This window comes from Hemiscyllium ocellatum, chromosome 33, assembly GCF_020745735.1.
Source record: "Hemiscyllium ocellatum isolate sHemOce1 chromosome 33, sHemOce1.pat.X.cur, whole genome shotgun sequence".
NCBI lineage: Eukaryota > Metazoa > Chordata > Chondrichthyes > Orectolobiformes > Hemiscylliidae > Hemiscyllium > Hemiscyllium ocellatum.
The window spans coordinates 28,632,357-28,645,674 of record NC_083433.1 but is presented as its reverse complement, the minus strand read 5'-3'; the positions used below and the strand labels follow the sequence as shown (position 1 = coordinate 28,645,674).

At 54.5% G+C, this 13,318-nt stretch overlaps 1 protein-coding gene across 1 annotated transcript in view; it reads right to left on the bottom strand.

Moving 5' to 3' along the window:
• Nucleotides 1-8,533, bottom strand: part of dmc1 (DNA meiotic recombinase 1) — a 182,927-nt gene extending 174,394 nt beyond the window's left edge. The window contains exons 1-2 of the mRNA XM_060849605.1: nucleotides 8,526-8,533; nucleotides 7,984-8,086 (exon numbers count right to left, since the gene is read on the bottom strand). Of these exons, the coding sequence (XP_060705588.1) occupies nucleotides 7,984-8,086; nucleotides 8,526-8,533 (111 nt within the window). The remainder of the gene's footprint in view (nucleotides 1-7,983; nucleotides 8,087-8,525) is intronic.
• Between the last annotated feature and the right edge of the window lie 4,785 nt (nucleotides 8,534-13,318).

The window sequence follows — 13,318 nt, the reverse complement described above, 5'->3', positions numbered from 1 at the left end:
CATACACTGACCATCCGGTAGAAAAAAAGCACCAAGAGCAAGGTTAGTACAATAGACAAGTAAACTAAAAACGTCACCCATCCCTTAACATAACTAAAAAATAAAGGATAAATACTCTATCCATCCCGGACATCATTTTACACAACTTATTACAAGAAAAGAGACTCCACCAAGCCCTTTTTAAAGAAGAACAAACCCAAGCAGTTCTGTCCTCCACGCTTATTCGGCCATTTGAGTTAACATGCCCACAAAGTTCTTTGCTTTCTCTAGCCTGTTGAACAAATGTATGGATTCTTAATGATTGATTCAAAGCACTGCAGGATATCTTAAAGAATACTAGATCCCAAGTTCTCTCAATCTCCTCTTTCACAATTGTAGTACTTCCTTTTCAGGACCACTTTTCAAGAAATGTGACCCTGGAGTCACCACATACCAACGCCCTCAGGTCCCTCCCCTGGATTCTAGAGATTTCTGTGACCTCTGCTTGTCTTTATAACGATGGAACCTCACCAGGACAGGGCGTGGGTGCTAGTCCGCACCTAGCTTTCATGCGTCACTCTGGTGGGCTCTTTCGATTGTTATCCTCCCTTCTCAGCCTCAAAACCATGGAATTCAGAGAACCACTTCTCAAAGAACTCCACCTGCTGATCACCTTCCGTCCCCTCTGGTAAGCCAACAACGCGGAAATTCTTTCTTCTGCCCCTGTTTGAGATTATCTACCATATCCAACAGGGCTTCAATCTGGCTCTTGGAAGAGTCAATCTCTGCCTCTACGCTGCAGCCCAGCGCTCCAGCTCATCGGTCTTTTTTCCCAGGTCTTGCAGTATAGCAGATACAGGAGCCAGCTTCTCTGAGATTCTTTATCCTAGATCGGCCTTCCCAGGACCTCGCGACATCTGGCCAGCTCCTCAATCAGAGTCTAGTGAGTAAGCAAGCCTGCTGCGTCAGTGGGCTGAGCTGTGGCCCCACCACTGGGTGAGCATCCTCTTTTTTTTCAGCATTCTCCAGCTGCAAGGACAAAGGTAAGTCGATTTTTTCCAGGTTTCCAGCTCCTTTAACTGTGTTTTTACTCACAGTAAAGTGTACAGAACAGGTTCCAGCTCGATGCCCAGCAACACAATCCTAACAGGACGCCACCATCTTGGATTCCCCACACAGAAGATTTTAGGATGTCAGTGAAGGAAACAGGAGTGTGGGGCCATTGGTGATCCAGAAGTGTGGTTGAAGTTACAGTATCACACAAGTTATTTCTTTATATTTAGCACAATGGGATTGTTTGTCAATTTGGATCCAAGCCAGCTAGTGAGACAGTGACCAAGATACCTTTCCTTGCGAAGATAGTTTATTAACTACTCAGTCCTACAACTTCTACTGCGTACCATTGCCATCTGTTCCCCCTTTATATCTAAGTCAATTTAGAAACGTAGGAACAGGAATAGACTATTCAACCCATCAGGCCCGCTCCATCATTTAAGACAATTATGACTAACCAAACGCTTCAATACCTTCTAAACACCCCCATAACCTTAAGTCAATGGTAACCTTTCCTTACCTCTTGTACTCAAAGACCAAGCTTCCACAGCCCTCTGTGCTAGAAAATTCCAAAGGTTCATTATCCTCCGAGTAAAAGAAAATTCTCCTCATCTCAGATCTAAAGTGGCATCACACTTATTTTTAAACAGTTCCTCAACCGGGAGAAACATCTTAGCCACATCGATCCCATCTATCCAGCCTCAGGTGACTGTCTGTGTGGAGTTTGCACGTTCTCATCAAGTCTGCGTGGGTTTCCTCCCACAGTCCAAAGATGTGCAGGTCAGATGGATTGACCATTCTAAATTGCGCATAGTGTTAAATGCATTAGTCAGAGGGAATTGGTCTGGGTGGGTTACTCTTCGGAGGGTCAGTGTGGACTTGTTGGGCCAAAGGGCCTGTTTCCACACTGTAGGGAATCTAGTCTTAGCTGTGGGCTAATGAATTATATGCAGCTCCATCACACTCTCTTTGCTCGAGTCTTCAATACCTTCACTAATAAAGTCATGCAACCCGTATATCTTTTTAACTCCCTGATTCCACCTGACCTGCTGCATTTAAGAATCTATGGACATGATGCACCAGGTCTCTTTCATCCTCTGTACGTTCTATGATCTTACCATTTAACGTGTGCTCCTTCCCTATTTATTACTCCCAAAATGTATCACTTCAGAATTAAATTCCATTTCCTCTGTTCAGGCCATCTACCAGCTTGTCTACATTAGCCTATCATGTCAAGATGTTCTGTCCAGGTTCTCCTGAAAGCAAGTATTTTAAACCTGGAACTCTGCACACAGTACTGTAGCTAGCTTTGTTTTTTTTTTAATTAGACAAAAGAAGAATGAACAAATGCATTCAAATTCACATAGACCAGGGGTTTATAGATTTTGCTTTTAATTGGTGAGGCTGGAATTCTGGAAGAAGACACAGCTTTTAGGGCGGCACGGTGGCACAGTGGTTAGCACTGCTGCCTCACAGCGCCAGGGACCTGGGTTCAATTCCCACCTCAGGCGACTGACTGTGTGGAGTTTGCACGTTCTCCCCGTGTCTGCGTGGGTTTCCTCCGGGTGCTCCGGTTTCCTCCCACAGTCCAAAGATGTGCGGGTCAGGTGAATTGGCCATGCTAAATTGCCCGTAGTGTTAGGTAAGGGGTATGGGTGGGTTGCGCTTCGGCGGGTCGGTGTGGACTTGTTGGGCCGAAGGGCCTGTTTCCACACTGTAAGTAATCTAATCTAGCTTTCTCTCTCTGTCTCAGCAAAAACTTGTGCTCTCTCCTTACTGCTGAGTTTGTATTTGAGGTTTTCTTTCTACTTGCTTTTGCCAAGGATGTTTAAGAGGCTGCTACACTGGAACAACTAATCAGTAGTAAATAATACATATATTATTTTAAGTTTATTGATAGAGTTACAGTTAAGTCAATTTTATTTTATTTTGTCTATATTTTAACTGTAGTCTAAGAATAAAGTGTGTCTTGCTTAAAGCTTAGTAGTTTGACGAAGTGAATTCCACTTGGAACACAGCACCTTACATTTGCCTATACATTAGAAAAAGTTAGGGTTTAGGCTCTCACTGACATATTTTGAGGGAGTTTGGTCTGGTCTGTACTATAGTCTAAGGCTTTTCCCCTCGCTGTTTATCACATCACCGATTTTCATGCAAATTTACTGACCCTTACAATCATAATGACAGTACAAAAGCAAGGTACAGCTAATGAGAGCAGACTTTTCAAGAATGGTGGTTAAGATTTTAAAAAGGGCATTACAGATCAGTGAGTCTCACAGGTAAACTACTGGAGAAAATTCTGAAGAAGAGTTCTTTATTTAAAGAAATAACGTTTGATCAGGAATAGCCGCATGATTCGTCAAAGGAGCTCATGTCTAACAAATCTGGGTGAATATTTCAAATATTACAAATGTGTAGATGATGATAGCACAGTTCAGGTTCTTTGTTTTGTATGGACTTCATCAAAGCTTTTAGACAAGGTCCCGCATCTGAAATGGATAAAGGAGGTAAAAGCACATGGGATCCAGGGTAACTTGGCACATTGGATCAAAAATTGGCTTAGTGGCTGGAAACAGAGGGTGGTGGTAAAAGATTGTTTGTATGACAGAAGGTCAGTAACGAGTAGCATACTGAAGAGATCAGTGCTGGATCCCTGATTATTCTTGATATATATAAACAATGTAGATGAGAGTATAAAGGGAATGATGACAGTATAGGGGGAATGATGACAGTATAGGGGGAATGATAAGTAGGTTTGCAAATGGCACAAAAATCAGCTGGGTGGTTAACCGTGAAAGAGAAGGTTTTAGGAGGGGTTGCAGGAGAATATATTGGTCAGACCGGTGACAGATGGAATGCTTGTCCATAAGTCCCTGAAAGTGGCAGGCTAAGTAAAAAGGTAATTAACAACTTGCCTTTAAATCAGTCAAGACATAGATTATAAAAACAGGGAAGTTATACCGGAGTTGCATAGGACTTTGGTTAGACTACAGCTGGAGTACCACTGCAATTCTAGTCTCCCCACTAAATGAAGCATATGATCGCATTGGAGGAGGTGCAAAGGAGATTTACCTGAATGCTGGAGTACGAGAGCCAAGCCGGCTGAGATAAAAGGTAGGGAGGAGGGACTAGGGGGAGGGGCGATGGAGGTGGGATAGGTGGAAGGAGGTCAAGGTGAGGTGATAGGCCGGAGTGGGGTGGGGGCGGAGAGGTCAGGAAGAGGATTGCAGGTTAGGAGGGCGGTGCTGAGTTGAGGGAACCGACTGAGACAAGGTGGGGGGAGGGGAAATGAGGAAGCTGGAGAAATCTGAATTCATACCTTGTGGTTGGAGGGTTCCCAGGCGGAAGATGAGGCGCTCCTCCTCCAGCCGTCGTGTAGTTGTGTTCTGCCGGTGGAGGAGTCCAAGGACCTGCATGTCCTCGGTGGAGTGGGAGGGGGAGTTAAAGTGTTGAGCCACGGGGTGATTGGGTTGGTTGGTTCGGGCGGCCCAGAGGTGTTCTCTGAAGCGTTCCGCAAGTAAGCGGCCTGTCTCACCAATATAGAGGAGGCCACATCGGGTGCAGCGGATGCAATAGATGATGTGTGTGGAGGTACAGGTGAACTTGTGGCGGATATGGAAGGATCCCTTGGGGCCTTGGAGGGAAGTGAGTGTGGAGGTGTGGGCGCAAGTTTTACATTTCCTGCGGTTGCAGGGGAAGGTGCCGGGGGTGGAGGTTGGGTTGGTGGGGGGTGTGGATCTGACAAGGGAGTCACGAAGGGAGTGGTCCTTGCGGAACGCTGATAGGGGAGGGGAGGGAAATATATCCTTGGTGGTGGGTCCGTTTGGAGGTGGCGGAAATGGCGGCGGATAATACGTTGTATGCGCAGGTTGGTGGGGTGGTAGGTGAGAACCAGTGGGGTTCTGTCTTGGTGGCGGTTGGAGGAGCGGGGCTCAAGGGCGGAGGAGCGGGAAGTGGAGGAGATGCAGTGGAGGGCATCGTCGATCACGTCTGGGGGGAATCTGCGGTCCTTGAAGAAGGAGGCCATCTGGGTTGTGCGGTGTTGGAATTGGTCCTCCTGGGAGCAGATGCGGCGGAGACGAAGGAATTGGGAATATGGGATGGCGTTTTTACAGGGGGCAGGGTGGGAGGAGGTGTAGTCCAGGTAGCTGTGGGAGTCAGTCGGTTTATAATAGATGTCTGTGTTGAGTCGGTCGCCCGAGATAGAAATGGAAAGGTCTAGGAAGGGGAGGGAGGAGTCTGAGACAGTCCAGGTGAATTTCAGGTCGGGATGGAAGGTGTTAGTAAAGTTGATGAACTGTTCAACCTCCTCGTGGGAGCACGAGGCAGCGCCGATACAGTCATCGATGTAGCGGAGGAAAAGGTGGGGGGTGGTGCCAGTGTAGTTGCGGAAGATGGACTGTTCCACATATCCTACGAAGAGGCAGGCATAGCTGGGGCCCATGCGGGTGCCCATGGCAACTCCTTTAGTTTGGAGGAAGTGGGAGGATTGAAAAGAGAAGTTATTCAGGGTGAGGACCAGTTCAGTCAGTCGAAGGAGGGTGTCAGTGGAAGGGTACTGGTTAGTGCGGCGGGAAAGGAAGAAGCGGAGGGCTTTGAGTCCTTCGTGATGGGGGATGGAGGTGTACAGGGACTGGATGTCCATAGTGAAAATAAGGCGTTGGGGACCGGGGAAGCGAAAATCCTGGAGGAGGTGGAGGGCGTGGGTGGTGTCCCGAACGTAGGTGGGGAGTTTTCCTCCGCTACATCGATGACTGTATCGGCGCTGCCTCGTGCTCCCACGAGGAGGTTGAACAGTTCATCAACTTTACTAACACCTTCCATCCCGACCTGAAATTCACCTGGACTGTCTCAGACTCCTCCCTCCCCTTCCTAGACCTTTCCATTTCTATCTCGGGCGACCGACTCAACACAGACATCTATTATAAACCGACTGACTCCCACAGCTACCTGGACTACACCTCCTCCCACCCTGCCCCCTGTAAAAACGCCATCCCATATTCCCAATTCCTTCGTCTCCGCCGCATCTGCTCCCAGGAGGACCAATTCCAACACCGCACAACCCAGATGGCCTCCTTCTTCAAGGACCGCAGATTCCCCCCAGACGTGATCGACGATGCCCTCCACCGCATCTCCTCCACTTCCCGCTCCTCCGCCCTTGAGCCCCGCTCCTCCAACCGCCACCAAGACAGAACCCCACTGGTTCTCACCTACCACCCCACCAACCTGCGCATACAACGTATTATCCGCCGCCATTTCCGCCACCTCCAAACGGACCCCACCACCAAGGATATATTTCCCTCCCCTCCCCTATCAGCGTTCCGCAAGGACCACTCCCTTCGTGACTCCCTTGTCAGATCCACACCCCCCACCAACCCAACCTCCACCCCCGGCACCTTCCCCTGCAACCGCAGGAAATGTAAAACTTGCGCCCACACCTCCACACTCACTTCCCTCCAAGGCCCCAAGGGATCCTTCCATATCCGCCACAAGTTCACCTGTACCTCCACACACATCATCTATTGCATCCGCTGCACCCGATGTGGCCTCCTCTATATTGGTGAGACAGGCCGCTTACTTGCGGAACGCTTCAGAGAACACCTCTGGGCCGCCCGAACCAACCAACCCAATCACCCCGTGGCTCAACACTTTAACTCCCCCTCCCACTCCACCGAGGACATGCAGGTCCTTGGACTCCTCCACCGGCAGAACACAACTACACGACGGCTGGAGGAGGAGCGCCTCATCTTCCGCCTGGAACCCTCCAACCACAAGGTATGAATTCAGATTTCTCCAGCTTCCTCATTTCCCCTCCCCCCACCTTGTCTCAGTCGGTTCCCTCAACTCAGCACCGCCCTCCTAACCTGCAATCCTCTTCCTGACCTCTCCGCCCCCACCCCACTCCGGCCTATCACCCTCACCTTGACCTCCTTCCACCTATCCCACCTCCATCGCCCCTCCCCCTAGTCCCTCCTCCCTACCTTTTATCTCAGCCGGCTTGGCTCTCTCTCTCTTATTCCTGATGAAGGGCTTATGCTCGAAACGTCGAATTCTCTATTCCTGAGATGCTGCCTAACCTGCTGTGCTTTGACCAGCAACACATTTGCAGCTGTGATCTCCAGCATCTGCAGACCTCATTTTTTACTGAATGCTGGAGTAGACAAGGTTGAGAGGAAACCTGATAGAGCTGTATAAAATTGAAAGGGACATGGTGAACAGAATGCAGCTGATCCTTTTAACTGAATGGTCAATAGCAAGGGAACATCATTTTAAAGTGAAAGGCAAGAGATTTAGAAGAGATCTAAGGAAATATGTTTTCACCAGACAGTGGTGGGATCTGGAATGCAGTGCTTGGCAGGGTAGTTAACAGGTATAACCTTTGAAAAGTTCATGGTTAAAAACTTCAAATGCCATAATTTTCTAGTGCTGAAAAATGGGACAAGTGTGGATTTAGTGTCACTTTTGCTAACTTGATACTTGATTTTCTGTACTACATAATTCTATTATTCCAATCCCCAGCCAAATTAGTTAAACTCTAACCAACTGCATCAGCTAACTTGCTTACAAGAATGTTTTGGAATTTTTCAAAGAAAGTCTGTTTAAATCTGCTGTTTTTGTCCACTCACTTAAGCTGACTATTTCTATCACCTTTTTGTGCTCTCACATTCCAACCTAACTTTGTAATTAACAGCAAACTAAGATCCATTACTGTCTCTTCGGCCCAAAATGTTAACTGTCTCTCTCCATTAATGCTTCGTGACTTCTAAGTATTTCCAGCATTCTTCATTATTATTTCCAGATTTTCAACATTGACATTATTTTGCTCTTGTATTTTTGTTTTTGTTAATAGAATATTTAGCAAACAGGAATACAAAGAGAGCTTTCACATGTTTGAGCCACGATACACTGTTATGGAAACAATCTCAGATACTGCAGGTAATGTTACCGTACCTCTTCATCCTGGAAGTTAACCTCCTCCTCAACCACCTGATCTTCCATCGCCTTCATTGTTGCAAACAACTGCAAGGCACTTACATCAGAATCAGTTGTATTGCTAAAAGCACAAAAGAGTAAGAAAGATTTCATGAACAAATACAAACCTGCAATTCCATAGAATATTTCATAATCTAAGGACACACCAAAGCTCTTCAATGCCAATTAAGTACTTTTGAAGGAAAGTCCTGCCAGTGCTACAGTGTAATGTAATCCTAAATGTAACCTTCATCTCGCTCCCTCCCCACCCATCCTTACATCCCACTCCCTCCCCACCCATCCCATCCTGCTCCCCTCCCAATCTCACTTGCACCCTACACCATACGCCCCCATCCCACTCTGACCTAACCGACTTCTCATCCCATTGTCTCCCTCCTCATCCTGCTCTCTCCCCATCTCACCCCAAAGTACTCCCTCCCCGCAATCCCGCTCCCCCTCCAAACCTCCCCTCATCCCACTCCCTCCCAATCTATCCTGCTCCCTCCACACTCACAATTCACCTCGCCATCCTACACCCTCCCCCCTCATCCTACTACCTCTCAACTCTCATCTCATGCCCTCCCTATGCCCCCCCGATCCTGCTCCTTCTGCATCCATGACCCCCATCTTCCCACTCCTGACCTTTTGCAGCCTCATTTTTCTCCACCTCCCTTCACTTCCCTCCCAAAAGTTCCTCAACCCTCTCACCCCCTTCTCTCATCCTTCTCATCCACCTTTCCCTCCCTACTCCATTTTCCCTCTCCCCACCATTATACTCATACCTCCCTTCACTACCCATCCATCTCTCACCCTCTCATCCCTCTTTCTACCCCTTGTCACCCTCACCTGCCCATTTCTCACACTCACCTCATTTCCATCAAGCCCAGTCCCTCTCTGCACCCACTGCCTTTACGCTCTCATCACCCCTCCAACCCCTCCCCTCTCATCAACCCCTATCACCCCACCAAACCCCTCCCCCTGTCATCAACCCCTCGCCCCTCTGTCCCTCCCCCTCCATCAACCCCTCCCCTCTCATCACACCCCACACCCTCATCAAACCCCCCATACCCTTCCCCTTTCCTGCTCATCACCCCCAAACTCTCCCCCTCTCCTCTCATCACCCTCAAACTCTCCCCTCTCATCACCCTCTCCCCTCCCATCACCCCCCAACCCATCCCCCTACCCTCCCAACACCCCCCAACCCGTCACCTTCATCGGACCCCCAACCCCTCCCCTCACCCCACAACCCCTCCCCTTTCCCACATCTCCCCCACCCCTGTCCCTCTTCTCACCCCTCCCCCTCCCCTGCCCCTCTCCTCACCCCCCAACCCCTCCCCCTCCCCTGTCCCTCTCCTCACCCCCCAACCCCTCCCCCTCCCCTGTCCCTCTCCTCACCCCGCCAAACCCTCCCCTCCCCCTCTCCTCACCCCCCCAAACCCTCCCCCTCTCCTGTCCCTCTCCTCACCCCCCCCCAAACCCTCCCCCTCCCCTGTCCCTCTCCTCATCCCCAACCCCTCCCGTCCCTCTCCTTACCCCCAACCCCAACCCCTCCCCTGTCCCTCTCCTCACCCCCCAACCCCTCCCCGTCCCTCTCCTCAACCCCAACCCCTCCCCGTCCCTCTCCTCACCCCCAACCTCTCCCCCTCCCCTGTCCCTCTCCTCACCCCCCAACCCCTCCCCTGTCCCTCTCCTCAACCCCAACCCCTCCCCTGTCCCTCTCCTCATCCCCAACCCCTCCCCCTCCCCTGTCCCTCTCCTCACCCCCCAACCCCTCCCCTGTCCCTCTCCTCATCATTCCCTCCCCCTTATCCCCTCCACTTTCCCTCTCATCCCCTCCCCTTTCCCTCTCATCCCCTCCCCTTTCCCTCTCATCATCCCCAACCCCTCCCCCTCCCCTCTCATCATCCCCAACCCCTCCCCCTCCCCTCTCATCTCCCCCCTCCCCTCTCATCCCCCCCCAAACCCCTCACCCTCCCTTTTCCCTCTCATCACCCCCCAAATCCCTCACCCTCCCTTTTCCCTCTCATCACCCCCCAAACCCCTCACCCTCCCTTTTCCCTCTCATCATTTCCGCAACCCCTCTCCTTCCCTCTCATCACCCACCAAACCCCTCACCCTTCCCTTTCCCTCTCATCACCTTCCCAACTCCTCCCCCTCCCCCTTCCCTCTCATCACCTCCCCAAACCCTCCCCCTCTCCTTTCCCTCTCATCACCCACCAAACCCCTCACCCTCCCCTTTCCCTCTCATCACCTCCCTAACCCCTCACCCTTCCCTTTCCCTCTCACCTCCCCAACCCCTCACCTTCCCTTTCCCTCTCATCACCCCCCAAACCCTTCACCCTTCCCTTTCCCTCTCCTCACACCCCACCCCCTCCCCTGTCCCTCTCCTCACCCCCAACCCTTCCCTCTCCTCACACCCCAACCCCTCCCCTGTCCCTCTCCTCATCCCCCTTCTCATCCCCAACCCTTCCCTCTCCTCACACCCCAACCCCTCCCCTGTCCCTCTCCTCACACCCCAACCCCTCCCCTGTCCCTCTCCTCACACCCCAAACCCTCCCCTGACCCTCTCCTCATCCCCAACCCCTCCTCTGTCCCACTCCTCACACCCCAACCCCTCCCCTGTCCCTCTCCTCACACCCCAACCCCTCCCCTGTCCCTCTCCTCACACCCCAACCCCTCCCCCTCCCCTGTCCCTCTCCTCACACCCCAACCCCTCCCCCTCCCCTGTCCCTCTCCTCACACCCCAACCCCTCCCCTGTCCCTCTCCTCACACCCCAACCCCTCCCCTGTCCCTCTCCTCACCCCCCAACCCCTCCCCTGTCCCTCTCCTCACCCCCCAACCCCTCCCCTGACCCTCTCCTCATCCCCAACCCCTCCCCCTCCCACCCCTCCCCTGTCCCCCTCCTCACCCCCCTCTGTACCCCTCCTCACCCCCCAACCCCTCCCCTCTCCCTCCCCTCAACCCCCCAACCCTCCCCTGTCCCTCCCCTCACCCCCAACCCCTCCCCCTCCCCGATCCCTCTCCTCACCCCCACCCCCTCCCCATCCCGCTCCTCACCCCCCACCCCCACCCCCCGTCCCTCTCCTCACCCCCCAACCCCACCCCCTCCCCCGTCCCTCTCCTCACCCCCCAACCCCTCCCCCGTCCCTCTCCTCACCCCCCCCCAACCCCTCCCCCGTCCCTCTCCTCACCCCCCAACCCCTCCCCCTCCCCCGTCCCTCTCCTCACCCCCCAACCCCTCCCCCTCCCCCGTCCCTCTCCTCACCCCCCAACCCCTCCCCCCCAACCCCTCCCCCTCCCCCGTCCCTCTCCTCACCCCCCAACCCCTCCCCCTCCCCCGTCCCTCTCCTCACCACCCAATCCCTCCCCCTCCCCCGTCCCTCTCCTCACCACCCAACCCCTCCCCCCCCCCCGTCCCTCTCCTCACCACCCAACCCCTCCCCCTCCCTTGTCCCTCTCCTCACCACCCAACCCCTCCCCCTACCCTGTCCCTCTCCTCACCACACAACCCCTCCCCCTCCCCTGTCCCTCTCCTCACCCCCAACCCCTCCCCCTCCCCTGTCCCTCTCCTCACCCTCAACCCCTCCCCCTCCCCTGTCCCTGTCCTCAACCCCTCCCCTTCCCCCTCCCCTGTCCATCTCCTCACCCCCCAACCCCTCCCCCTCCCCTGTCCCTCTCCTCACCCCCAACCCCTCCCCTGTCCCTCTCCTCACCCCCAACCCCTCCCCCTCCCCTGTCCCTCTCCTCACCACCCAACCCCTCCCCTGTCCCCTCCCCTCACCCAGTCCCCTCCCCTCCCCTCACCCCCGTCCCCTCCCCTCTCCTGACCCCCTACCCCTCCCCTCTCCTCACCCCCTACCCCTCCCCTCCCCACTCCTCACCCCCAACCCCTCCCCTCTCCTCTCCTCACCCCCAACCCCTCCCCTCTCCTCTCCTCACCCCCAACCCCTCTCCTCTCCTCACCCCCAACCCCTCCCCTCTCCTCACCCCCAAACCCTCCCCTCTCCTCACCCCCACCCCAAACCCTCCCCTCTCCTCACCCCCCCCCCCTCCCCTCTCCTCTCCACACCCCCAACCCCTCCCCTCTCCTCTCCTCACCCCCAACCCCTCTCCTCTCCTCTCCTCACCCCCAACCCCTCTCCTCTCCTCACCCCCAACCCCTCCCCTCTCCTCACCCCCAAACCCTCCCCTCTCCTCACCCCCACCCCAACCCCTCCCCTCTCCTCACCCCCAACCCCTCCCCACCGCCAACCCCTCCCCCTCCCATCCTTCTCCACACCCCCAACCCCTCCCCTCTCCTCACCCCAAACACCTCCCCCTCCCCATCCCTCTCCTCACCCCCCAACCCCTCCCCCTCCTCACCCCCCAACCCCTCCCCCTCCCCTGTCCCTCTCCTCACCCCAACCCCTCCCCCTCCCCTGTCCCTCTCATCATTCCCTCCCCTTTCCCTCTCATCATTCCCTCCCCCTCCCTCTCATCCCCTCCCCTTTCCCTCTCATCCCCTCCCCTTTCCCTCTCATCATCCCCAACCCCTCCCCATCCCCTCTCATCACCCCCAAACCCCTCCCCCTCCCTTTTCCCTCTCATCACCCACCAAACCCCTCACCCTTCCCTTTCCCTCTCATCACCTTCCCAACTCCTCCCCCTCCCCCTCCCCTTTCCCTCTCATCACCTCCCCAAACCCACCCCCTCTCCTTTCCCTCTCATCACCTCCCCAACCCCTCACCCTCCCCCTTCCCTCTCATCACCACCAAACCCCTCACCCTCCCCTTTCCCTCTCATCACCTCCCTAACCCCTCACCCTTCCCTTTCCCTCTCACCTCCCCAACCCCTCACCTTCCCTTTCCCTCTCATCACCCCCCAAACCCCTCACCCTTCCCTTTCCCTCTCCTCACACCCCACCCCCTCACCTGTCCCTCTCCTCACCCCCAACCCCTCCCCTCAACCTCTCCTCACCCCCAAACCCTCCCCTCTCCTCACCCCCACCCCCTCCCCTCTCCTCACCCCCACCCCCAACCCCTCCCCTCTCCTCACCCCCACCCCTCCCCTCACCCCCAAACCCTCCCCACCGCCAACCCCTCCCCTCCCCCTCCCATCCTTCTCCTCACCCCCAACCCCTCCCCTCTCCTCACCCCAAACACCTCCCCCTCCCCATCCCTCTCCTCACCCCCAACCCCTCCCCCTCTTCACCCCCCCACCCCTCCCCCTCCTCACCCCCAACCCCTCCCCCCCCCCTGTCCCTCTCCTCACCCCAACCCCTCCCCCTCCCCTTTCCCTCTCCTCACCCCAACCCCTCCCCCTCCCCTTTCCCCC